Source organism: Trichomycterus rosablanca, chromosome 27 (genome assembly GCF_030014385.1).
Source record: "Trichomycterus rosablanca isolate fTriRos1 chromosome 27, fTriRos1.hap1, whole genome shotgun sequence".
In the NCBI taxonomy this organism is placed as follows: domain Eukaryota; kingdom Metazoa; phylum Chordata; class Actinopteri; order Siluriformes; family Trichomycteridae; genus Trichomycterus; species Trichomycterus rosablanca.
In genome coordinates, this window is record NC_086014.1 from 11,232,201 (window position 1) to 11,258,213 (window position 26,013).

General features: G+C 38.8%; 4 protein-coding genes across 5 annotated transcripts; 1 reads left to right on the forward strand and 3 right to left on the reverse strand.

Moving 5' to 3' along the window:
* Positions 1-166: 166 nt before the first annotated feature.
* Positions 167-3,218, reverse strand: LOC134304060 (CD59 glycoprotein-like). 2 transcript variants are annotated; one of them, XM_062989605.1, is made up of 4 exons: positions 3,118-3,218; positions 1,515-1,590; positions 1,062-1,160; positions 167-400 (listed from the first exon to the last, which is right to left on the reverse strand). In XM_062989605.1, exons 2-4 carry the CDS (start codon positions 1,567-1,569, stop codon positions 201-203), a joined length of 354 nt encoding a protein of 117 aa, XP_062845675.1. In that variant the 5' UTR covers positions 1,570-1,590; positions 3,118-3,218; the 3' UTR covers positions 167-200. The 2 variants fall into 2 exon arrangements, with proteins under 2 accessions (XP_062845675.1, XP_062845676.1); XM_062989606.1 differs by having other exon boundaries at positions 1,515-1,587; positions 3,118-3,139.
* Positions 3,219-4,198: 980 nt separating this feature from the next.
* LOC134303973 (CD59 glycoprotein-like) lies at positions 4,199-8,887 on the reverse strand. Its single transcript, XM_062989482.1, has 4 exons — positions 8,788-8,887; positions 7,275-7,336; positions 6,375-6,476; positions 4,199-5,594 (listed from the first exon to the last, which is right to left on the reverse strand). The coding sequence occupies exons 2-4, from the start codon at positions 7,327-7,329 to the stop codon at positions 5,401-5,403; spliced, it is 351 nt and encodes a 116-aa protein (XP_062845552.1). The 5' UTR covers positions 7,330-7,336; positions 8,788-8,887; the 3' UTR covers positions 4,199-5,400.
* An 896-nt stretch (positions 8,888-9,783) lies between these two features.
* fbxo3 (F-box protein 3) lies at positions 9,784-16,610 on the reverse strand. The gene is made up of 11 exons (XM_062989480.1): positions 16,519-16,610; positions 14,764-14,853; positions 14,503-14,666; positions 14,249-14,363; positions 13,948-14,152; positions 13,567-13,612; positions 13,364-13,448; positions 13,029-13,151; positions 12,492-12,607; positions 12,194-12,384; positions 9,784-11,600 (listed from the first exon to the last, which is right to left on the reverse strand). The coding sequence occupies exons 1-11, from the start codon at positions 16,608-16,610 to the stop codon at positions 11,469-11,471; spliced, it is 1,359 nt and encodes a 452-aa protein (XP_062845550.1). The 3' UTR covers positions 9,784-11,468.
* Positions 16,494-25,119, forward strand: syt13 (synaptotagmin XIII). Its single transcript, XM_062989481.1, has 8 exons — positions 16,494-16,573; positions 19,303-19,485; positions 21,299-21,506; positions 21,591-21,719; positions 21,821-22,140; positions 23,328-23,454; positions 24,059-24,373; positions 24,604-25,119. The coding sequence occupies exons 2-7, from the start codon at positions 19,312-19,314 to the stop codon at positions 24,361-24,363; spliced, it is 1,263 nt and encodes a 420-aa protein (XP_062845551.1). The 5' UTR covers positions 16,494-16,573; positions 19,303-19,311; the 3' UTR covers positions 24,364-24,373; positions 24,604-25,119.
* Positions 25,120-26,013: the final 894 nt, after the last annotated feature.

Below are 26,013 nucleotides of genomic sequence, written 5' to 3' on the forward strand. Positions count from 1 at the left end.
AACCAAAAATACAAGAGCAGTGTGAAGGATTAACTTGTGTGTCATGTATAGTACAGATAGGAAGATTTTAATCTAAACTAATAATACTGTAGTGATTGTCAGTTTGGAAGCTGTGGGTCTTACATCTTATAGAGAGAATCAGTAGAATCAATTACTGAAACAGCAGAAAGCAGCACTCTGGTTTAATCAGGTGCATCAGCTTAGAAGATACACCAGAAGAACAGAGCCAGCGAGAACATCAGGCCGATCAATGAGCTTTTGGCAGCGCTCTCAGGGGCGCCGTTACACAAATCTGTCTGACAGCATTTGAACGAGAACGAGGACACCGAAGGATACAGCAGACCAAGATTGGCATTGTCACACTTTGAATAGTTGATGCATGCTCTGTATTTCTGTCCACCTACAGAAAACATAAAGGGGGGTGTCAGATGACCATGAGTGTTGCTAATAACATTGTATTTATAGCACAATATTTCAAATAAGAACATGAGAATAGCAAACTCCTGTCCTTTTCATTGCTCAACGAACACTGTTTTGAGGTAACTTAGTATCAGCACACTCTTAATATATATTGACCCCAAAGTACAAAACATTAAAGCTGTTGGAGAAAAGATGGAGACAAAAATTATCAAAAAGGTAGGCTGGCTACTGCAGAAAAGAGTTACAAGTTTTATTTGCATGAGGACAATTGCTTACCCAGGGATTTCTAACCAGATTCTAGTCTTTCTTTTAATAATGACATGATGTACTGCTTGTAGAGAACCTTTAGCCTCTTCCCTATTGTTAGACACGGAATATGTATCACTGTATTCTAATTTTATTATATACTCATAACCATGTAGTACTTAAACATCTTATTCTTACATTGCATTGATTTATTTGATTGACTTATTCCCCCTACACTGACAACCCAAACCACACCCTAACCAGTCCCAAAAATGTCAAGCCAACCCTGGTGAATATCAAAAATCAGTCTCTTTGGAATCTGTCTTTTTAGAAGATATCGTTTTAAAGATCGAATAGCGTAATATCGAAATAAAGATTGTTTGTAACGAAATAACCTTTATCATCCAGTTTTAGGCAGGAATCCTCCTTGCAATCCTGGGTCGCAGGGCAGTCGCCAGTGACGCCCAAGCAGCTGTAACACTTAATAGCTGCGCCTGTGGCATTGAGAAAGAAAATGGTCAAAGGTAGGAAAAGGATACCAAACACTGCACGTTCTCTTACTAATTAGCTACAATATATGGCCAAATGGGATGTGGACATCTAACTATGAGCTTTTCGAACAGCCCATTCCAAAAACCAAAAAATCAATGGATGCCAGTAGACCTTGTTTTAAGTATGCTGGAACAGGAAAAGGCATTTCACCCACACAGTTGCCAAACCATTAATTTATTTTAAACGTTTGATTTTTATACACCTTTTAACAATATATCTTGCCGAATCTGAATTTAGTTAGGAGGGGTGTGTACATTCTTTTGGCCATATAGTGTATGTGTACAGGCGGAACTTACCCAGACCAAATAAGGCCAGAAGAAACACCACACCCACTTGCACAGAAACTTTCATTTTTCAGCTGGTGAGAGACTTCTGAGAGAAAAAAAGGGAGATGCAGAGACAGACAGACAAAAAAGTCACAATGATGAGGATGATGATGATGGTTATATGTCTCAGTCACAGCACCCGATGGTGTTTGATGGGGACACAAGTCCCAACTCAAATGGCTGACCCTGTGCGCTGACCCCAGCTTCCAAACTTGCTTGTTTATGCAGAAAAAATGTCAGTGTAGTTCTATTCTATAGGTTCTGTTCTATTCTAGCTTTACAATCCATTGTGGGTGCAAAATTAACTCATTTACATAATTTAGCAGACGCTTTTATCCAAAGGATTAAGGGCCTTGCTCAGGGACCCAATAGTGGCAACTTGGTGGTGGGGCTTGAACCAGCAACCTTATGATTATTAGTCCAGTACCTTAACCACTTAACCACAAGAGCCGTCTTAAAGAGTCGACTCGGTTCGAATCTTGGTTCTTTAAACGCCTGTGAATTAATTGCCTGTTATAATGCATCTCAAAGAGTCGACTCTGATCTCGGTACTTCACACTCATGTAAATTAATAGCCCGTTTTGAGCCATCTCATAGAGTCGACTCTGATCGCTATTTTTTGCAATACACGACTCTTATTATTTTTTTATAATTTTTTTTGTGTCTGCAATGGTTTATTTAATATAGTACTTTGTGCAATACATTTATATATTAAATACATTAATATATTATTGAAGTATTGATAATAATTCGTAATGATAAATTAATTTGGTTATTATTGATAAAAATACACACATACATGTAAATGACAATGTAAAACTAAATTTTACTTAATTTGAAATAAAAATAGACCATTATATACATGTATTGACAGGAATGGGAATGACCAAAGCCAAGAAAACAGTATTTTAACTTGGTATACCTCGTTTTGTTATGTTAAAAAACTATATATTTATAACCGTAAATTACTGTTAATGTTAGTATGTTAATGTTAGCTAAACACAATGTAAAGTCACCAAACCGCTGTTGATGGTCAGGTTTCACAATACTGGGTGTGTTTGCGCTGTAAAACTGTTTATTGTTCTGTTACTTTTAACATTTTAATAAGCGAGTTTGTATATTCATATTGTTAAAATGTATAAAAAAAAAGATAGATTACTATTCCACTAAATGTAATGTAACGAAATAAAAGTACAACATGTAAACCGTAGCTAGGACAGACACCAGTCACGTACACACACACCGCGCTGTTACTGTTTAGTTAGCTAAACGTTTACAAAAATACTGACTTAAAAATGCGGCTACTTAGAAATAAACAGTTTTGTAAATGAATATTTACTTATTATTTTCAGTAAGAGTCTAAACAGTCGATTTGTTTTACTTGTAGCTCTTCTGTCAGTCGGTTTCTTCGTCTTCTTTAGATCAGCCAACAAACAGTATTTAGATAAATATATAACATAATATATATATATATATATATAAGTTAATAACATGTGAACGATTTCTTTATTATTAATGTGCTTTGTTTAATCGAAGGACGAAATGAAAGACAGGTCAGGGTCTGTTTACTTACCCGGTAGCTGAAGTGTGAGAGATACTGATAATGTCGTATCTTTTATTTTAGAAGAATGAGACGCCCTTAAAAATGGCCGCAGGATTTCTAAGGAATTTCCGGTGTCCTGTTAACGGACTGAACCTTCACCCACACAGACACCACATTTAATCACCACATTTAATCTCTGATTCATCTTTTATTATATTATATTTACGTCATGTTAAAAATACTAAAAAGTATACTTATAGATATGTTAACGTTTGCATCGAACAATAAACGGGGTGGGGGTATAAATGTAATTTTGAAAATAAACAAAATACAAAAAATACATACAGCAGGACATTATTACTTACATATGCAGTACTTACTTAGTTATGCAAATTTTTTATATTCAACACACTCAAATGTAAATACTAAAATATACAATTAAACAATGCTGCAAAAAGGGCAGTTGCTTGAGCAACATCTGGGGTCACTGTAATAGTTCTCCCCCAGCACCCTCACATCTGGAACAATTTTTAAAAACTGATGAGACCAAATCAGGGCTTAAAGGTCTATTATCATATTGGTAATATCAGTGAAATTGTGAAATTCAACACAGCCGCTTAAACTCATCCAGAAGTAACATCATTTCTATTCTCTGCGCCCAAGAAGAAATAAATGTGGAGTATGGGGTTATTTTTGTGCCAAAGGTCGAGAGCATAATTGCACAAAAATAACATCATATTTAGAAAGCAGTTAGAAATCAACAAACAGAATTAAAGTAAATGAGGACATGATATGTGAGGCTTAAAGTTTAGGCCTGTAGGTGCTTTCCATTTCCACAATGACTTCCCTGCCTGTAATTCTTCCTCAATGAATACTTTTTATTTTACCAATTGCTTGTTTATACATTCGTTTATGTGGAAAAAGACATATGAAAGAATATTAAATATCAGAAAAAGTGGTTTCATATATTTTCTCATCAATGCATCAATCTAATGTTACCCAAAATAAGAAACAAATATCATATATCTTTTAAAGTGTATAAATTCTATCCATTCTGTTACCCGTATACAACAAACGAGTAAGTAGAAGCAATAAATGACAGCACTAGCTATTTGTTTCCAACCGTCCTCTTTTATTACATTAACAAATGTGCTATAAGATTTTACAAGAGTTAGGTAGCATACAAATTGTGTAATGAAAATAGCATTATTACACATACTTTACTTCAGTTACTTTAGTTACTTAAACTTAAAAATGAAAAAGCGCACGCTTATCGGTACTAGAATTACATACCTAATCTAACAAAATGATTTTATAACATGCCATATAAAACACTGTTATCGTGCCAAAGTCCATGTTTGATCCAACATCAAACAATGTAAAAAGCATTTTTTTTAAATTGGTTTTAGAACCTTAAGTAAATCTATTGTTACTGTTTTTTGTTTTTTTTAAAGAAAAACAAATCTTGGATCATCTTTGGGTTTATAATATAATTTAGCTGTTTAATGAAGCTAAGCTATTTTTTATTTATTATATAAATTGTATTTCTTAACAAAACCATTTGTTCAGTGATCTCTGAGGAATCTAATTAGGCAACACATTGCATCTCTGTGTATACTTATAAAATAACATTAAAAAATTTTTGCCATTTAAGGCTTAGTGCTCAAAACCACCCATCTCACTGCCTATGACCAAAAAAGCTTTGTACTTTCTTACGTTTCCATCAATCTTTCAAAAATATCTTTGTTGCTCCCAAGCTCCGTAAGTGATAATTAAACCAACAATCAGCACATTATGAGAAGGACTGACTACATCTAGCCTGGACAATGATCATGGTTATGGAATTATGGGTAGTTCACTAATGGGTATTTTACTTCAGCGATTAATCATAGATTCTGTAGGAGTATCAACCATCATCTAAATATTGTTTACACTTTTACAGTACTATTTAGTACCCATAACTGGTTTTTAGTACCCATTTCCCATTATGCCAGAATAATGGCCAATGGGCCCCAGACCAAATACAGTTTTCAGATGAGATTGGCATGTTTAATGTAATCTAATATTACATTAATCTCTTACGGCGATCATGCATGACATTTCCACTTGTGAAATCTCACAGTTCAGCGCCATAGCTCAAAAGATGTTGCTCGATGAATCCAAAAAGCTGATTTTTCTTTCCAACAAACACTCAGCTTACCTTGTAGTCACTATACAAACTGCAGTTTTAATGTCTTTTTATGTCTTAAAGATGCTCAGGCCTAGTATCATTATACACAGTATCAGCAGAAGGCAAACATTAGGCGTGTTAGCTCAGAGGACGAACCACAAGAGCAGAGAGAACAGCAAGCCAAGCACTGAGCTCCCGGCGGCAGTGACAGGAGCGCTGTTACACAAGTCTTGGTTACAGCACCTAAACGAGTAGCTGGATACTTTAGGAAACATCGGACTGAGTATTGACACCTCACAGTCTGAATACTTGATACACTTTCGATATGTCTTTCCACCTGGAGCAGAGATAGAGAGGCAAAATGTTAGATGACTGACTATATAATACCATAGGTAATATTAAAACAGAGCACAGTACAGCTGTTATTAAATAAATAAAAACAGCCATGCTTTCATTGCACTATTATTGCACTTTTAAAGCCACCCAGTATTAACACAAAAAAACTGCACTCTTGGGAAACTTTAGCCAATTGACTTTTTTATAGGCAGAATTGGTGTCTAAAACTTCGGTAAATATTCATGGCACTTACTGTCATGCATTATTAAAAGTGACATTACCCATCTGCCATGCAGTTGCATTAATCAGCCACCAGAGGCTGCAATTGCAGTAGCAATGACAATCTCACCCTAAAGACACAGCCAATCATGTCTTGTGTGGTTTCCCAGCCGGTCAATAGAACAGCTGAGATTTGAACTTGACAGCTTGGGATCTCAACAGTGGTGGGCTAGCACAATACATGCAAACATATTTTGGCTCATATAAAATAAATGACAAAGAATTTAAGGTATATATAATGTTATTACTTTTGTCTACTAATGACAAATGCAGTGTAACCAGTTTTTCTAGCACCTAACTACTACGTATACAGGTTGCAGGGGTATTTTTAATAGTTTAGGGTATTTTTAAAAAGATAAACTGACTGTAAAACTGAAACTTTACAATTTCAGTTGCTGTTTCAACAACTCCATTAATCAAACTGAGTAAAAGCTGGGTTATGACAGCTAAGTATAGAGTAAGTTTAATAATGAAAAGGTGTCCAGCAGCGAGTTAACAGTACCTCTCTCGTTCAGGGTCAGACATGCATCATCCCTGCTGCACTCACTGGTTTCAGCGCAGTTGCCCGTGTAGTCCTGGCAACTGAAACACTTGATGGCAGAGCCTGTCATTTAAAGTAAGTAACACATGAGTGAATAAAGCTAAATAATTATTGCAATGTAATAAGTATGCATCCCTGTTTCTGAAGTTAAGAGAGTCCTTTTTCACAGGTAATGTTATCAGGATTGGGTATAAAAAGTACTTTAACAAGGGCTCAGGCAGGTATAGGTCAAGATTTCCCACTTTGCCAAAACACACAGTCTAACAGTTTAAAGCAACATTTTTTAATACATATTTGTAAATGTGGTACATCCTCCTTTTGAAGCAATATTTCGAAGCAAATCGATGATGTCTTTAAAAAAAAAGCATGACAATGCTACGACACATTCTGCAGATGTTCAATATTAATAGTAACTTAATAGTAACAAAGGACAGGTGCTAGTCTGACCAGCCTGCAGTTCAGACTTGTTTCCTACTGAAAATGTGTTGTGCATAATGAATGGCAACTTTTAAAATGACTACATTTACATTTTCAGCAGACGCTTTTATCCAATTGAGGGTTAAGGGCCTTGCTCAGGGACCCAACAGTGGCAACTAGGTGGTGGCGGGGCTTGAACCGGCAACCTTCTGTTTACCAGTCCAGTACCTTAACCACTGAGCTATCACTGACTACCATTGGTTTTCCATTTTTAAATGTGTTGCAGAAATTACATTTATAAGCACTTAACCTGGAAACTAACATGCACTTGCTAATGTTCTATAGCATCTTAAATGTCCAATGTCGGTCACAAAAAGATGAGTTTGTGCGATCATTGAAACAACAAGACTGGCATTTTTGACTTTGTGTATGTGCTGAACTTACCGAGACTGAGCAGGGCCAAAACAAAGACCACACCCACTGGCACAAAAACTTTCATATTTCAGCTAGTGAAGAGAGAGAAAAAACATCTTTAGTATGTGTATGTGTTCAGATTACAGTAGTATTTACTGAAATCAAGCTAATTCCAATATACAAACCAAACTGTAAGCTATAATGTTGGATTATTTTAATATTAAACTAATCCTGCTCAAACTGCAGTTTTTGAATTGCTTACACATGTCCACACACACTTTTAAATCTTTACATAGCAAAAGCAAAACTCTTTCAGCTTTTTGGTTGCTCCAAACTTAATAATGGCTCCTTGCTTTGCTGTTATAACCTTTTTCAAAAAAAGTTGGGAAATGTAGTAAAATGTAATAGAAAACATGCACTGCCATCAAGGTGATGTCTTTTCCTGATAGTCTATGTCTGTGATTATTCAGCAAGAAAACGTCAGGCCTTATTCTGCATGCTCTACAACTTTGTATACACAGAGTGCGTCTGGTGGACCGGCCTGCCTGCAGTCCAGATCTGTCTCATGAAGAGGAGAATCAGACAATGGCGACCACGAACTGCTGAGCAGCTGAAGTGTTTTAAGCAAGAATGGGCAAAACTTCCCAGTGTAACCTGTGAGTTCTCAGATGGCACTGTATGAAAAAACATCAATCTATGAGAGGTATAGTCACATGGGCTCTGGATTACTTCTGAGAGCTGTTGTCACTTAACACAGTCTGCTGCTGCATCAATTATTATGCAAAGAAAGCCAGTCACCAATCCTAGGCAGAAGCACTGGAAATTTCTCTGAGCCCTAGCTCATCTCACATGGGCCGAAAGACCATGGAAGTGTGTGCTGTGGTCAGATAAGTGTAAGCTTTACATTTATATTTGTATTTTTTTTTTTATGTTTTGTATTATTAGATAATCTGGATAGGGCTGAAAACAACTCTTAATAATTACATCATGTAAGGAAATAAGTAAACATTTTCAATGCAGCTTCTGGCAGCACAATCCGTGAACTGTTCTTAGTAAGATTATTGATAATATTAAAATAATAATATAAAAAAATAATAACAGGATCATGTTATGTTAATAGGTAGAAGAAAAAGTGAAGAAGAAGAGGAAAAGGAAGGAAGGAGACAGAAGAGCGTTGAAAAGAGTGATACAACCGTAAGTAGGCCTATTATTTTATTAATAAATAAAAAAAACATGTTAATCAGATAAAAAAAAGTTTATATTATTGCATTATTATACAATAGTGTTTCTAACAATTAAAAACCTGAATATTAGATCTAACCAGAGATCATGATAATTTGTAGTAATCATTAATACAAATACTGACATGCATTGTCAGTTCTGTCTCTCTACCACAATACATTAATCAGTCCTGTAGCTATTTCAACACGTTGTACCATGTGTCAATCCTCTACACTATCCAGATAAGGCTGTCAAAACACCTGGAAAAATATCTATTTAGTCGTTGAAATTAGGTCATCATTATAAATCATTATTTACTTACTTCTTTTGTTAGAGGTCTAAACAATCCAGTAAGTGTCAGTGGTGTCTGTCACTCAGTCTCTCACTGGAGGCTGGAATCACAGTTCTGCTGATGTGAACGCTAACAGTTCTTCCCGACTCCACCCATTAAGGGTGAAGTACCAGGGTTAAGTAAGGCGAAATCCCCATGCCAGAGATTTCGCAGCTCCCGGTAGATTTGTAACAGGCAAAAGTATGTAGTCGACCTTTTAACTAATGGATCCGGCAATTTAAGTCACATCAGTTTGCAGCATGTACCTTTAAAACCTTTAAAATTTGATTTGAAATAGAACCCAAGCAACCAAAGTAAAAAAAACATTTGATAAACACGAGCAAAATAACCCCCCCCCCAAAGAAACCAACCCATTTTTTGGCCCCCAGGGTTAATGTCATATATGTCATATGGGGAAGTTGTAGTCTAGCAGTTAATGTACTGAATTAGTAATCGAAAGGTCACTTGTTCAAGCCCCACCACTGCCAGGTTGCCACTGTTTGGCCCTTGAGCAAGGCCCTTAACCTTCAATTGCATAGACAAAACACTGTCACAGTACTGTAAGTCGCTTTCTGCTAAATGCTGAATGTAAACATAGAAATAAACTTTGTGCACGTGTCTGGTCCATGTAAGTGCAGCCTGACAGGCCGTAACATATCTTACGAAAAGCGACTTCAGGAATGATAACGGGACAGGCTTCAACCCAAAAAAACAAACACAAAGCAACATCAGACAAACAGCTAACAAAGCACTCTTCATCCGGCTACTATTACAGCATACACACTGGCACAAACAGACAGAGAGGAGAAAGACGGGTGACGGATCGCGGCACTGAATCTGGCCTCGAGAACAATAAACTTGTTCATTTTCCACGGCAGTGCACTCTGCCTGGCTTTTTTAAAACCGTTCAAATAATTCTTGGGTTTGTCAGTCAAAAGCAGATGTTCAGATCTGGTGTATTAAAAAAAAGCATAGTCACAGAATACATACATATATAATTCCTGTTTATTTATCCAAACATAAAAAACATACATTTACAAATAAAGAAAACGGATCATACATACGTTTGACAGAATAGCAGACTTCTTAAAAAAAACCTATTGCACTGCAATCATTTTACCACCAAAATCAAATGAGTAAATGAGCTAGTAATTACTAACAAAGATAGATTTAAATTCATTTAGGCAAAGTATTTACTTATACTGTTTCCCCCAGAGATGCTTCACAGATACTTACCGTGTGCAAACCAATAGAAATGAAAGAAAAGTAGTAAAGCAAAGTAATGCATCTAAGTCCAGTTTTACCATTTTTGTGTGCGTCTGCTTGTGGTACTGCTTTACGCTGCAATATCGAACACCACTGCCTGCTTTGGCATGGCAGGTTGACCTCTAAACCGAGTCGTTATCACACGTCGTTATTCGGCTGTTTATAGACCTACAAAACATCTCGATTGGAACAAAAAGTCCAACTATTATTATCTGAAAACGTAAATGACAATGCTAATATTTTGTATGTCATTATTCAAATTATACAATAGAATACAATGAACTACGACACACCTATAACACAATTTGGCTGGTCAAGCCTGGTGTACACTTCATACTTTTTCAAAACTCAATCATTTGCACCTCATTAGGTGTAATTAATTGCTCGCAATTAGGAATAAGGGGTCTTGCAATACGTGCTTTATAATTCCTCAACACTGAGCATGAAAAAGTAATATATTACAATAATACAGGTATTAAATATGTGGCATGTTGTGCATGAAATCATAAACATGCGCAACATCAAATTAGGCCAAAAAATATAGCGTGACTGAATGTGGGCAAAAATTAATACTTAACATGCATGGAAAGCAGAGAATGGCCAAAACATGATAAGCTGGACATGTCCCACCATACTACTGTACATGTATGGCTGTTGAGCTAAAACAAAAGACTACACTGAGTTTCCCTGCTATTACTTGAGGTTCTGAAAACACAGTCGTCTCACATGGGCCGAAAGTATACAATATACCAGTATTATGATTTTATTGGCTGTTGATTATTACTGGACTGGATTGGCTGTTGATTATTACTGGACTAAACATTCTGCAGCCTCAATGACTGATTAAGAACAGACGAGGGGAGGCTTTGGCTCAAAATTGAGCTTCAAAATGTGTGGTGTACACCAGCAAGTTAGAGTCTAGGTCACAACTGTGTATTAAACTCATAATAGTGAATAGTCATCATTTTTTGGCTCATTGTTTGGATTGGTGTGCTCTTTTGTACTGTCTATTCAAAATATAATCACATAAACACTCGAGCTGTGCCTGTCCTCTTAAATGCTCTGATTAAACAAATAATATTACAAATGCACCAACACTAATATATTCCTCTAAACAAAAGTTTCCAAACGTTTAGCAAACAGGACATTGTATTAAGAAAGAGCCAGCCCTATTACAACCTACAGAAAGCACGATCTGAGCGAATGCACACGTCTCTTCTCACACTATTACTGCGGATGCGAGAATTCAACCACAGAAAATGGGGCCGAAAGTGGGCGGGAGGTTCACCAGAGGACAGACACACAGCCTTTGTATACAAAACAATAGGAGTCTAAATCCATTATTCTCATTTGCCCTCGCACTGCCACATGCCAGTTTTGAGTTTTCAACAGAATTTGTGCACGCATCAGACGTGGCGAGGACAGCGCCCCCCGAGGTCGGCCATGTTCATACCCCGAAGATCTCCCTCCTCGTAGTCGTCTGGGTCCGAGGCGTTGTCGTTGTCGAAAAGAGAACCAGGCACCTCGCTCACGGAGTTCTGTAAATATGAACAAAAGCATGCTTACATCCACAGCAGTAATACCATTATTAGACATTTTTAATACTAGTTGTATTCGGATTTTGGATCATTGAACTGGCCTTGCCAGAAAGCATCCTGGTCATCTGAGTGTGGTGTAAATTATGCTTTAGAGCAGGGTTTTTCAAACCCTGGGCAGAGCCAAAAAATAGGTCGCACACAATAATAATAATAATTAAATAATCAAATTTTAACAGGCACATAAAAAAGAAATTAACCTGTACACAAGCGCCCCCTTGTGGAGGCTTTACATTACATCTTGTAAACCACAGTGATTGAACCCAGGACCTTCTTGCTTTGAGGCGACAGTGCTATCCACTGAGCCACCGTGCCACCCTGATTGGTATTAAATTGCTTTTAAAACTTAATCAAAAACAATTCACTTAACTACAATCTAAAAGGCCAAGGCAACACCCACAGTTGATATATTAGCAACAATATAACTGACAGTTCAGCAGTAGAACAGTTACAACACACACAGATCGTTCATTTTACATTGTTTTGATTAACAGTTAGAAGGCAAACGACAATCAAAAGTTCAGTCCCAGACGTACCGAGCGCACCATGGACTCACGGAAGGGTGGGCACACCATGTGGAACCGTGGGATTGCAACGTCAAACACCTCCTCTTTGTTTTTAAGCCTGTGGAAGGTGTAGTGGCCCTCCATGTACTCGGACGTAGTGGAGAACGTGGTGCAGCTGGCATACTCGTGAATTTTTCCCGGGGTCATCACCGGGAACTCTCCTACATACACACACACAGACACACACACCCATCAGTCATCCACGTGCAGGTCTAAACTTCCTTTCACTGCATGCCTGTATCCGTTACACTAGCATTGTCTTACTCACCCACAACACCTGGACCTCTGACCTCTTCTACATTCCCGTTGGCGTTGGTTATCTTCCAGTAACGGGTGTCCAACTGACATGCGCTCTCGGGCAAAGCGGACTTGGCCATTTCAATCCTAAAGTATTAGACCAGTAAGGCCACAGAGACAAAGATAAAAGTCAGATTTAAAAAATTTTACATAACTAGACTTAAATGTAGTCTGTCCTGCTGGGTTTTTACAGTTCTTTGTACTTTTAACTCACTTACCTTGCTAAACACCTTGCACACTAGGTTAAATATAAATAAACTTGTACCCATACACACCAGCAGGTCACTATCAGGCGCATTAGCCAAATAATATCTGATGGCCTTTTTTTAGTGAACGAATGGTAGTGTAGATGAAAAGTGATATGCTGCCCCCTGCAGTTTATAGTTTGTAGTTCAAATATATTGATTCAACAATTCAACAAAAAAACAAAACAATTATTTCACTACAACCATGCAAAAACCAATGGTTGTAATGCCCTTTGGTGGATGGCTAGTGTTCTGTGCATTACCTGATTCTGTAGGTAAAGAAGAAGTGTGGTGGATGGACCGAACTGAGCTCTGGTAGAAAAGATGTGGAGACAGAGACAGTTATGTCCCCAGTAGTGGCCACACACTTTTTATCATGGACGTACCTAAAAAAAAATACTGGTTAGGTATATGTTGAATTAAGTATATGTTAGTGTAATTCAAGATTTAGACACCTTATTCTTATTTCCCTAAAACTTTCATTACACTGTTTATTACACTCATGGCTTTCTAAACATGGGTATTGGCATCTGCACTTTTAAAACATACCTATATCAGCCAATGACTAATATATATTTGCAGACATGCACACAGATACCTGAAGATCTGGTCCCGAATGATGGGATATTCTCCCGTAACTACATTTTGGACGTACGAGGTAAACCATTCAGTAAAGCTGGACCCTGTAGGAGGAAGATAATCATCATTAATAACAATGTAAGGCTTCTACATAGATTTCTATATAGACATTACAAGTTAATAGATTTTCAGATGTCTCCCTGTTCCTTCCAGATTCCCTACCTGTAATGAACATATCAATAGCCGACGGATCTTGTGCCAGTTGGTCCTGTAAAAGATACAGACAAAATAATTGGTTGTAGGTTTAACGCCATGTTTACATACTTGTAACGTTCATGGCAGGAAGGTAGTTCATCAGATTTCAAGGTTAGTCAATGTATTAGTCAATCTATAGTGTGGATCATTAAATGTGTGTGTTCAGTCCTGTTTGGTTCAGAACTTTCTAGATATGTTTATGTTTAGAGGTATCTTGTATAGTCCTTGGCATTTTCAGCAGATTTGGGGTTTGTGTATATCTAGAGCATTCGGTTAGTGTGTTTGAATGTGACCCTGCCAGCATATTTTACCGTGTGTGAATCTGAGAGAGAAATAGCGAAGTCTAACCGGACAGTGGTAGAAAATTTCACCGCGCACGCGTCCCTCTATGCTTTCTAGGGCCATGTACTGGCTTAGACCCGTGTGGAAGCAGAAGGTGAGGGGGAGACACTGCTTCATGCCCTTCCTCTGCTGGAAGCCCCCTGCTGCTGTCTCGATGTCCAGCAGGTCCTCAGAGCGATAGTGATTGGACAAGGCCATGCTGCCCATCAACCTGAGAGAACAACATGGAAACAATAACGCAAGTTAATAAATATGTTGGTCATAAGAAGAAATGAGATGATAAATAATACTGTTAATTATTTCTCACCCAGGAACCACCAGCTTCTGGCCGTTATGTATCCTGTAGGAGCAGCGGTAGTCGTCGGGGAGCTTGCAGCCGATCTGAGCCTCGATGGCATCCAGTTCCTCCTCCTTTGCACCCTCTAACGAAAGAAAACGGTATGTACACGTTACTGTTCATTTTTATAACTAGCAAGCAGGCGCTCAATCGACGTTTGCAGCCGTTTCATAAATGCGGTCATTTCACACTTCAAACTATTAGCATAGGACGACCAAACCCACCTTTGAGGGAGGCAATCATACGCGGGCATTTCTGACCCAGGTAGCCCTTAAGATCGTCCCAGGCCTTCTTCAGTGTGCTGTAGTGATGTATGTAGCGACCCAGATCAGCGTAAAACTCACAGAACAATTCCTTCCAGCTCTGCCCTTTCTGAGCCTTATCTGACCTACCGAGGGAAACCAGAACAGAACCATTAACAACAAAGCACAGCTGAAAAATGACAAAACTAACAGTTTATCAGGAAGGAAAAAATTAAGACTTACTCTGTGAGAAGCCAGTGCTTTTGGCAATGCCTCTTCCATAAAGGATTATGACCTGTCAACTCATTCAGACGCCTACTTACATAGCTACAGCTGAAAATGAAAAGAGCAAAATTACACTGTCAGTTTTTAAGACTTTCAGCTAGGTGTGTCCAATTACCCAATCGCATTTCACCTCCTCTACTGCGGCAGACCACCACTCCTGACCGATAAGAGCTATGACTCTGACTCGTGTGCAGCACCCGACCGCTTCTTTTCACCTGCACAAGGCAGATTCGTATAAAGATGTGTATCGCGCACCAATTTTAATTATCCCTGATCTCATTGTGCGGCCACCATTGATCAGCCAGCAGAGGTCGTAATTGCAAAAGTCATGAGGAACATTCCTACCCTCGGGACAAGCCAATCGCTGTCGGTACAGGCATGCAGCCTGGAAGTAGCAAAACTGAATGCCCAATACGATGTATTTTTAGTCAAAGTTAAAAACAAGGCCTTTAAATAGACTGGGCACTCATTAATTCACCCATTGTCTGTTTTACCACTGCTTTATCCTATTAAGGGCAATTGTAGCCTAGTGATTAAGGTACTGGACTAGTAATCGAAAGATTGCTGGTTTAAGCCCCACAACTGCCAGGTTGCCATTGTTGGGCCCTTGAGCAACCCTCAGTTGCTTAAACAATGTACTGTCACATTGAAAAAAGCGTCTGCTAAATGCTGAAAATGAAAATGGAAATGTAGATTTAGGGTCACGGTGGGTCTGAATCACTGGGCGAAAGGCAGGAAACACCCCGGACAGGTCGCCAGTCCATCACAGGGCAACACACATACACACATCATTCACATTAATCTGACTGCATGTCTTTGGACAGTGGGCGGAAACCGGAGTCCCTGGGGGAAACCCACGCAGACACGGGGAGAACATGCAAACTCCACATAGAAAGGACCCAAACCGCTCCACCTGGGCCTTTTTTATTTTCTGAATAATGGACATATCTAATACAATTTAGCTTTTACTTAATTTATGTTATTTGTACTATTGAAATATCATGGAATGAAATTAATAACATTATCATTATGAATGTTTAAATCAGAATCAGAATCTTTATTATTCGCCAAGTACCAGATGTACAACAAGTTAAATAATAAAAAGGGACACTATATCTAAATGTATAATAAACAATAAACAATATAGCAGCAGCATGAACAGTGCAACATCAGGCAAAGTGTGCAATGAGGATTTGTAATAAGAAAATGGTAATGTGGACAAAACATGAACTATTATGCAAGTGTTTTCACATAATCTATTAGAAAGATTTGTTAATCAACTGAACCTATTAATGCGCTGTAATAAATAAGTTATTTTATTAATTTGAGTTTAATGCAGTGTCATCAGTTATAATATGTGAGTGAACATAAACACACACCGGATCAACATGTTTTGATTAAATGGCCACTTAGTAAACAGTTGACGATCTAAGCGACAGTGCGTTAGATTAATATAATACTTATAATACACGATCTGATGCACCTGACAACATCAACAGTGTATTTAAATTAATACACTTAAAATAATAAACACTAATTAAAAACAATAATGCATTAGCTTTAGTGCATTAACAATATAATAAGCTAACTTGTAGCCTCTGTGGCTAGAACAACCAGCTAACCGAAAACTTCTCTACGTATTTTGCAGGGTGATGGGCGTGCATGTGTTTCCGTGCACAAACGCACAACATCGGCTCTGCCGGAACCGCTCACCTGACCAGATCTCTCAAATCGAGAAACGACAGGATCAGTAACAGCGGGTCGGAAGGTAAACAATCCAAGCTGAGCACCGTGGCTGTCGCCATCTTGCCACCTAATAGTGAAACTGCGAAGCGGCTCCGTATTGCGATAAGTCCCGCCTTCTACAATGCAATTGGTGCATCGTTTGTCAGTGCGAACTTTTAGCCAATCAGAGCGCAGATTACGTGACGCGATTTTGTTATCAAATAGTCCGCACATGTTCAGTCCGCAGCCTGGCAGGCAAACCGATATCGTTTACCGATCGATCTGTGTTTACCACCGCTTTATCCTACTCAGGGTCAGATTCACTGGTCGCCAGTCCATCACAGTGCAAACATACAAACTCTCATACCTAGGTAGACTTTCAGTTTCTCCAATTAAACTGACTGCATGTCTTTGGACTGTGGGAGGAAACCGGAGCTCCCAGAGGAAACCCACGCACACACAGGGAGAACATGCAAACTCCACACAGGAAAGTCTCAGACCACTTTATCTTGGAGCCGAGCCCAGGACCTTCTTGCTGCAAGGAGACAGTGTTAAACACAGAGTCGCCGTGCCACCCTGTTTTGGATTCGTGAAGCACTATGATGTACAATTAGGGCAGTAGGTAGGATGTTGACAAGTGTGCAGGTAGAGCACAATTGTACATCATGAGTTACAATAAGGTGCAGTAGAATGAGGACATATTGTAGTTATACATAACAAATTTGGTATAAGGTGCAGCAGAACAGTGGTTCCCAATCAGGGGCTTAGAGTGGTGTTCCATTTCATTTAATTAAAGAAAGAACTTTTTTTAACACTATAAGGGAAAGAGTCGAGCACAGGTTGGTCCTGACAAGTATCTGTTCATTCAGTCCAGATCAGTCTGGCATTGTTCAGCTCACCTATGGCACAGGGGTAGAAGCTGTTTCTCAATCTATTAGTCCGTAATGTGATGGACCTGAATCGCCTGCCTACCTGAATTGGTTCGAAGAGCTAATGTCCAGGGTGGGAAGCATCTTTCAAAATGTTGGCTGCTCTGTTTATGCAGCAAGTAGTGTAAAGATTTTTAAGAGAAGACAGGACAGATACGGTCACACCAAGTGCACAGTAAACATTCTGAACAAAGTGGAGCGATCTGGGTCCTTTCTGTGTTTCTATGTTCTCCCTGTGGTATAATAACACCTACATCTCTAGACAGTGGACTGGATGTGAGTGTCAATGAGTTCATAAAAACTGAATGATGCCCTGAGATAACACAAAAGAAACAGTTCATCACATTGACCACAAGGGGGCGGAAAAACGGCGTTCTGATTTACCGTCGTGATCGTCTTTATTTTAATGACTGGGCTGTTGGATGCTATTCATCACTGGTTCATAATATAAATGGATGTGAGTGCTGCTGTTGAATGAGATGAAGCATGGAGTCGGGGTGCATTTCATTAGGCTTAAAAACACAGCAATAAAGAAAATGAAACTTAGTATTTTACATAATCACTTTGTCACAGGGCTTGACACAGTGCCATTGGACAGGTTGGCGGGTTCATGTTATTATTTTGGCCAGAATTTAGTGCTGCTACATGATTCAAGATGTGCAGCTTATTCGTTGTTGTTTTATAGGGTTGTTGTAGATGCTGCACTCAATTTTCAGATTTAAATGTCATATTCAGTGCTGCTGTCTGATTTCATATTTAGATGTCATATTCAGTTATGCCATCTGATTTAAGTTCTAATTTTAAATATGAGAATTCTGATATCAGATCTGGGTCATTTATTTCTACTGTCAGATCTGGGAATCAAGTGTATCGCTGCTGTCTGGTCTCATGTCTGAGTGTCTTTAATTAAAGTGCATCTGTCTGCTTTAAGTGCTGTATTGATTGCTTCCTTCTATCTCACATTATCTCACTTGCTGCTCTGTTATCTCAGATTGTGATCTCCGATTTCGTAGATGGTCCTGCCGTTTGATTGGAAATTCATGGCATTTGTTTGATCTCTGGCTTAAATACTGTGTTAATTGTTTTAAACCTACATCATATTTGAATGTCATATTCAATGCTGCTGTCTGATCTCTGTCATATTCAATTCCTTTATCCGATCAGATCTGAGTCTCGATTTTTCTTGACCTTAGAGTTTCTCGTCTGGAATCAAACAAAACGTGTAGAAACTGCATGGGGCAAGGGGTGGTTTCCATGGCAACGTGTTGTGTCTGCATAATACATAGAACCTAGTGAAGAGAACCTTATCCTTATACTGTATATATATATAAATTTATATGAGTGAAATCAAAATTTGATAAATACTGTATCGTACTTAATTCAATTGCTGGAAAATCATCATGCAATGTGTGGTCCCAAAGGTTGTGGGGATGGAACTTCGTGAAGGTGAATTCACACAGCTCTGACGTCAGTGTGCACGCACACACTCACACATGCACACGGTCATATGTCAGGAGGGTGGGGGGTGTCAGTAACCGACTCATTTTCATTGAGTATTACCCATCGCATCCTCCCTCTTTACCACCTCCCCCATTCCCTCCATTGAGCTTTTCTCTCTCCTCTCCGCTCTTTCGTACCATCTGCTTGACTGAGCTCATAGCATCCAGCAGACAGCGCATCACACGCCCAGACGTACACTGTGTTCCTTTATCCCGTCCCCCTTCCCTCTCTTTCTTCTCTCCATCGGTGTCTGTATTGTACTATGAAAGCACTGGATTAAACACAGTCGGTCTCTCTGTGCTGTATCTTTTGTTTCTACATTTTTTTTGGTTTGGTGAATCAGGGCAGAAGGATGTTCGTTTCAGTGGCGGCGGTTCTGGGAGCGACTCTGGGAACGGTGTCTGGGGCGCTCACGCTCTGTGGGCTCTCGCTGCTCTGCAGAAACTGTCAAAAGGGCAAACTTGAGAGAGCCGACAGCGATGAGGCGGATAAAGCAAAAGCCAGCATCTTACACACCATCACACAGGTAAGGAGCACACACACACACACACAATTTGTATACATTTCAAATTGTTGCTTATATTAACTAAGAAATCAAGCAAACCACTGCTTAGCAATGCAAATATTATTTCTTTCACTTTGTTTTTGTTTATTTGATTCTACCATCCAACATTTTCATGCCATTCAAACCTTATTTTTATATATTTTTTGGTAAATTTTAAAAATTCTATCTTTAAATGATGCAAATATATCAGCATAGAGGGAAAGCAACACAACCACACTATACAGACACCAATAGAAATATACATTTATATATTTACATATATATTCCTTAGGATTCAGTCTAGTCAAGGTCACAGTTTGGCCTGAGCCAATCCTGGTAAGCTGGATGCAGGACAAACATAAAGGTTCCACCTCATTATTAATTAATTAACGAATTCATTTATTTTTAGCAGCCACTTTAATCTGGTTAAGTTCACCAAAAGTCTTAAGCCTATCCTGACAAAAACAGCTGTATTACGGGGCATCACACACTCCCTCATACACATACAAAAAACATGCCAAACTCTGCCAGCCTGCTTGGAATTAAACCTTGAACCAAGACTTTATCATGCCGCCATGCTGCTTTGCCTAACCAGTTTAAATCCATCTGATACACTTGTACATAGAACATAATGAGACATTAGACTGACTGATTCCATCTAGGTTTGCTCTCGTAGAACCATTATGTGACTCAGTACGCATTAACTGCTTTCTCTACTGCCGGACCCGGGAAAGGACAGCACAAATTTTAGACCAGCCAGTCAAAATGAAAGGTCGTCCGTGGTAATTTACTCGTCATCCTGCAGTAATAAAATTCAGACGTCGTCTTTATTAAAGAGCTGTGCCTTTTGCAAATTAATTTTACACAATAAAGGCAGCAGACGGAACAGGCTGTTTTATTAGATCACACAGATCATGTATCAGTAATATAAGGAGGCTATGCTTTTCTTTAAGCACTCTGCTAAATATTTCTGATTATTTAAGTCAATATTGATTCTCCAAGGCTGTCGTTACACAGATAATGTATTCCTGCTGTACTTTTGTTGTAGTTTTATTAAAGCCTGGGTTTATCCAGACTAAACCCATTTGTCAATGACATTTGGTTAACGGTTGATTAAGTAACCAAGGTGGTGACTTTTCACTCCGGGTTAGTTGGTGTTGTGTATACGTCCCCAGTCTACATAAGTAAATGCCTACTTTGGAGAAACATTAAGAACCAATTATTAAGCCAACATGTCATTAGTCCTGTAAACAAGCAGTTCTGTTGCAAATATTTGCAAGTACAGCATAGCCATTGCATCTGGCACATATGTGGGTGAATCAAAGAATACAGCAGTCTATGATTAGACCACCTGCTATGGAGGATGTTGGCCTCGAATTAGTCAATCAATGCAACCATCCCATTTCTAACACCTCTCCATTCCATAACCCGTCCTCCACATTCATTCTGGCTCAGCACTTACTCATACATCATAAATAATGTAATCATACACCTTGCCACCTAAGCACACATCAATAAAGAGTAGCTCGGTGCTATTTCTGTGCCCGTGCTTAGTTCTGAGACCGGCAGTCGTGACTCATATGCTCACAGGCACATACGTGCTACATCTGGACATGAACATCATGTTATTTAGTCACTTGAGGTTTGTCAGTGTGCTGTAATGAATATTCTCAATGACGGTCTTTGAATATGGATTCGTGTTCGCTGACAAAGCGAGAAGGAACAGCAGAGTCAGAGTATTTTTCAGCTTTTAATAATGTTTTTTTCTTATAATCCTTTTTGTCTTATAATCCAGTTCAGCGTGCATAAATCCACAGAGCCGATCCAACCACAGGCACTGCAGAACTTCCCCAAAATCTGCAACCCTAAATCGTCCATCACATCACCTGAGGTTATAAACTACAGTAAGCAGAGCCCGACCACCGAACGGACTCCCGCCGAACCTCAAGTCTGTAATCAAGCGAAGGAGGAAAACAAGGAGGTCGATGCACTCACGCAGCAAGGTAAAAACTAGTATGTTGCTAGTCTATATGTTTGTCTTGTCAGTTATTTAAAACAGTGCAGAAATGAGTGCTTATTTGTTTTAGATTCTGCAGCTGAGACACCCTGCACGACTGAGCAGTTTAAAAAAAGCCGCTCTAGTATACAGCCAAAACTGCACTTCTCTCTCTACCTGCACAGAGAAAGCAGAGAGCTTCACATCACCATCATAGAAGGTAATACACACACATACACACAACCAACATCATCAGCATCCACAGACGTGTGCGCAGTCCACCAATCCCTTCTTATTCTCCCGTATTTTATTTCTCCATAGCGGAACATGTGAGCACAGAAGCTGGCTGCGAAGGCTACGTCTCAGGGTGTGTGAGCGTATCCGAGGAGCAAAAGCATGCCCAGACCGCAGCACGCAAGCTGGCATCGAGAGTTCAGTGGGGAGAGGAGCTTGTGTTCGCCCTGCCCAGCGGGTGTAACACAGAGAGTACAGAGACCACGGAGGGAGAGGTGGCGCTGACCTTACACGTCTGCGACCGATTCTCCAGGAACGTCACCCTGGGAACCGTGAGGTTCAAACTAGCTGACGTGAGCATGATGTCAGACGCCGACTGCTGGGTCAACCTGCAGCCACCCAAGCAGGTAAGAGATCTTGGGACAGAGGCATGCTTACCACTGTGTTCCATCCCCTGTCCTATTAATTCCTCTTTTTAATCATTTTGGAACTGAGGGTTTTAAGGCTTCAGCTTTTTTGTGGACATTTTCCTTTAAATGAGTAGGTCTCTGTATACGCTGTGTTTTTTATTCCCACTCACTCACACACGCACACACACGAATGCTGCTGTCTGATAGGCTGGTGCTGGGCAGGACAGACCTCTATTTGCGTCACTCTTTATCTCAAAGGAGCTCCAGCCATGCAGGCATAAACACTAACAAACCCAAGTGTGCATGAAATATTTACTGATTATTAGATTAATGCCTAAATTTAATTTAACGTAGTGATGTCAAAAAGTATTTGCCCCCTTTGTGATTGCATTCGGTTGCTAATTTGTCACACTGAATGACACATAATTGAAAAAAACCCCATAAAGGTTAACTTAACATCACCCTGGACCCAGAGTGCCAATCCCTTTTAAAGCTATAAGATAATCCACTAAATGTTCAGACAAGACCTTAAATAAGCATCGAAAGACTAATGTAATAAACAAATATGGTGCAACCACTTAAACCACAAAAAATAAAAAAAATAAATAAAGAACGTGTTTGGGTGTGTGACACCACATATGACGCAGCTAGGACCGGGCTGTATTAGCACTATCAGATAATTCATTCATACTATAAAAGGCTCACACACATAGTCAGACACAACAGATGGCAAACTGGACGCAAGAGATTCACAGTCTCATACACTCAGCAATAATCATAGACTTTCACACACACAGTAATAGTGAGCTGGATCATTTTTAACGGCTTACTGACAACAATCTCATCATGAGCTCAAATTGTACACAAATAAATTGATCAATAATTACAATAGGTAAAAATATACTAGTTTGTTGGAGGTTGAAGTGAATAGTTTATGTTGTCATCATTTATTTATACAGTGTCAGCAATTAACAACCATTATAAATAAAAAATGGCATTTATTGGGTAGATGCAAGACAAAAATCTAGAGATACATAAAGGCTTGTTTCTTATAGGTAATTCAAATACTGTGTACATGTAAGGTTATTTTTTTAGTTATTTCATTAGGTAGTCAGTTTATAATAGACAATAATTCTACACACGTATTTTTATTAACATTTTTGTTTGTATTTCTAACATTCTAGGTGGAAGTGGCATCATCGACAGGCGAACTGTTGCTGTCACTAAGCTATCTGCCGGCAGCAAACAGACTGGGAGTGGTGGTAATGAAGGCTCGAGGACTGCAATCAGACAAACTCAAAGAGACCATAGGTAACACTGGTTACTACAGCTCAGTGAAGGAACTGCAATCTTGTGCTTTAAGTTGTTATGTAATATAAAAGCTTCAAAACAGGTTTGTGAAGTCTGTAGACAAGGTTTACACTGATTGGCTATAACATCATAGCTACCAACCTGATATTGTGTAAGTAGCTCATCTTTCGAGGCATGGGCTACACTGGACCTTAGACAGTAAGATGTAAGCAGCAGATCTTTAGGTCTGGTTAGATATTAGGTGTGGCCTCTGTGGATCGGATTTGTTTGTCTGGCACATCCCACAGGTCGAAACCTTGAACTCTTTGCCATGTTCCTCAAACCATTATGTTGAAACCGCTGCCTCACATCAAGAGATGTACACAGTTTGCCACAATATATAGGATGCGGTACACGTCAACGTAACATCCACACTAATGCCAGGATTATACAAAACTATACTAAATTATACAAAACACTCAATACTAAAACACACAACCTGTTACAATGACTAAGCAAATTGGTTTATTGGTTTATTGTTATCCTTATTGCATTTAATTTTGTATTAATAAATCACAGCCTATGTGCACTACTCCAGAACTGACAGAGATTTCTTGTTTCTCAGACCTGTCTGTAAAGTTGACGCTGAAGCACCAGAACACCAAGCTGAAGAAAAAGCAGACTCGGCGCGTCAAACACAAGATCAACCCGGTGTGGAACGAGATGATGATGCTGGAGCTCCCAAGGGAGCTACTGACCAAGTCCAGCTTATACCTTGAGGTGCTAAACCAAGCCAATCCTGGCGCGTTGCTCACGCTCGGGCAATGCCAGCTCAGCCTCAACGTCTCCGGCACCGGCCTTCAGCACTGGCAACAGATGCTGGATAATCCACGCAAGCAGATCGCCATGTGGCATCCTCTGCATGCCTGAATGATAGCTAGTATGAATTATATAAAGTTATGTGTTGTTTGGTCGTGATTTTAAACACTGCTTTTATTCCTTTGTGATAATCTGTGCCACTACAAATCATTCAAATATTATTTGCTTATTCGTGCTATTATTGTGCAACATATGATAAACCAATGATTAATGATAGCACAGATTATCACATAGTGATGAAATGACTGTGATGTACACTACCATATATAACTCTGGTAAATGTCTCACTAGAACTCTGAATGCACTCTGAATGGATCATCATCATCCTTCTTCATTTCCTGCCAAGAGATTAGACATCACCAACAGACCTGAGGTAGACCTGATCTGATGTAGATAAGGGCCATTCCAGCGAATGGATGCCATTTCCGTGTAGTAAACTTCCTGACTGATTTATTTTCGTTATATTTCATTGTAAAGTGTCGTGTTAGAGAGTGGGGACTTGAAAAAATACTATTTTTATGAATGTTTTAAATTATATATCCTAAATTTGCAGTTAGATCAATGTGCAGGACACTTTACTCAATGAAAAATGCATTTTAAAGTTCATTTTCATATACATTTATACATATAATGTCCTGGGGACAGAAATTGCACCAATTCGTCGGAATGGCCCATATGCAAAGACCTGGGTGGCTGTAGCTGGTTTATTTACGTAATCTACTAACCTAGTGCAATAACAACAATAGAAATCAGGTCAATTTAAAAAATGGTAAACAAAATAAAACACTGTGCTGACGTGAATGTGAATTAATGTGCTGTAATCTATCCAAATTTCTACCACTGTGTTCTGTTATTACATTAAAATATAGTGTAGAACAATGTCATGCCAATTGTACAGTAGAACCCATCTTAATCAGTGTTAAATGTAATTTACTATTATTATTATTATTACCAAAGGAAAGGTATTACAACAACTGGTCGGTGGGTCACAATAGATCCCATTTATTTTAATGGTTTTTGGGTGTCCTTGATTCAGTTGCTTCCTAAAAACATACATTAAGTTATAAAAGTAGTTTGACTTATCAAGCTGGAATCTCTGATTGGCTAAAGGATTCATGTGACAACAAATATTAACGTATTAAATTAACACAGGCAGTATCAATACATTAATACATTTGATTAGAAAATGCAGCTTCTTTTGTTCTCATCCTCAAAATAATAGATGTTTTGAATTGTTCGACTGGGTCTTGGCAAACAAATAAAACATGACTCTAGATAGACTAACTACTCATAATTGGCTCTGGGTGTAAATGAGTATGGTGTTCCATGAAGGGCGTTTTTCCACCCAGTATTCTGAGATGAAGCAACCATTCAAAACAAACTAACACATAGTTAGCGGGAGTAATAATACACATACTACGACATCAATACTAACATATAACTAAATGCTTTATTCTCTTTCATTATTTCGTGACCTAAATGTTGTACCAGTGTTGACCCCATCATACTGCTACTGTCAGTAATGTCTAGAGCTCAAATTTCTAATTAAAATACTAGCATAACCAGCATTGTTATATATTAAATACACTACTGGGTTGTGCTTCAACATGCAATAATGTATTAATAATGACCAGTTTTCCCAAATATACCTTGTTTGAACAATAATCATGACCTATGTGTTTATAGGAGATTTGATATTAG

Bases quoted from the DNA above. Each gene is read 5' to 3' on its own strand.
- fbxo3 (XM_062989480.1), bottom strand. From the start codon at position 16,610: ATGGCGACAGCCACGGTGCTCAGCTTGGATTGTTTACCTTCCGACCCG. The intron at 13,613-13,947 runs GTTAGACTTCGC...TATCTTTTACAG, and splicing joins AAATTTTCTACCACTGTCCG to GACCAACTGGCACAAGATCC. The intron at 12,608-13,028 runs GTAATGCACAGA...CTAATACTTTAG, and splicing joins TTCTTTACCTACAGAATCAG to GATTGAAATGGCCAAGTCCG.
- LOC134303973 (XM_062989482.1), bottom strand. From the start codon at position 7,329: ATGAAAGTTTTTGTGCCAGTGGGTGTGGTCTTTGTTTTGGCCCTGCTC. The intron at 6,477-7,274 runs GTAAGTTCAGCA...TTTAAATGACAG, and splicing joins TTTGGCCCTGCTCAGTCTCG to GCTCTGCCATCAAGTGTTTC. The intron at 5,595-6,374 runs GTACTGTTAACT...TCTCTGCTCCAG, and splicing joins TCTGACCCTGAACGAGAGAG to GTGGAAAGACATATCGAAAG.
- syt13 (XM_062989481.1), top strand. From the start codon at position 19,312: ATGTTCGTTTCAGTGGCGGCGGTTCTGGGAGCGACTCTGGGAACGGTG. The intron at 21,507-21,590 runs GTAAAAACTAGT...TATTTGTTTTAG, and splicing joins CGATGCACTCACGCAGCAAG to ATTCTGCAGCTGAGACACCC. The intron at 23,455-24,058 runs GTAACACTGGTT...CTTGTTTCTCAG, and splicing joins CAAACTCAAAGAGACCATAG to ACCTGTCTGTAAAGTTGACG.
- LOC134304060 (XM_062989605.1), bottom strand. From the start codon at position 1,569: ATGAAAGTTTCTGTGCAAGTGGGTGTGGTGTTTCTTCTGGCCTTATTT. The intron at 1,161-1,514 runs GTAAGTTCCGCC...TCAATGCCACAG, and splicing joins TCTGGCCTTATTTGGTCTGG to GCGCAGCTATTAAGTGTTAC. The intron at 401-1,061 runs GTTATTTCGTTA...TGTTTTCTGTAG, and splicing joins CCTAAAACTGGATGATAAAG to GTGGACAGAAATACAGAGCA.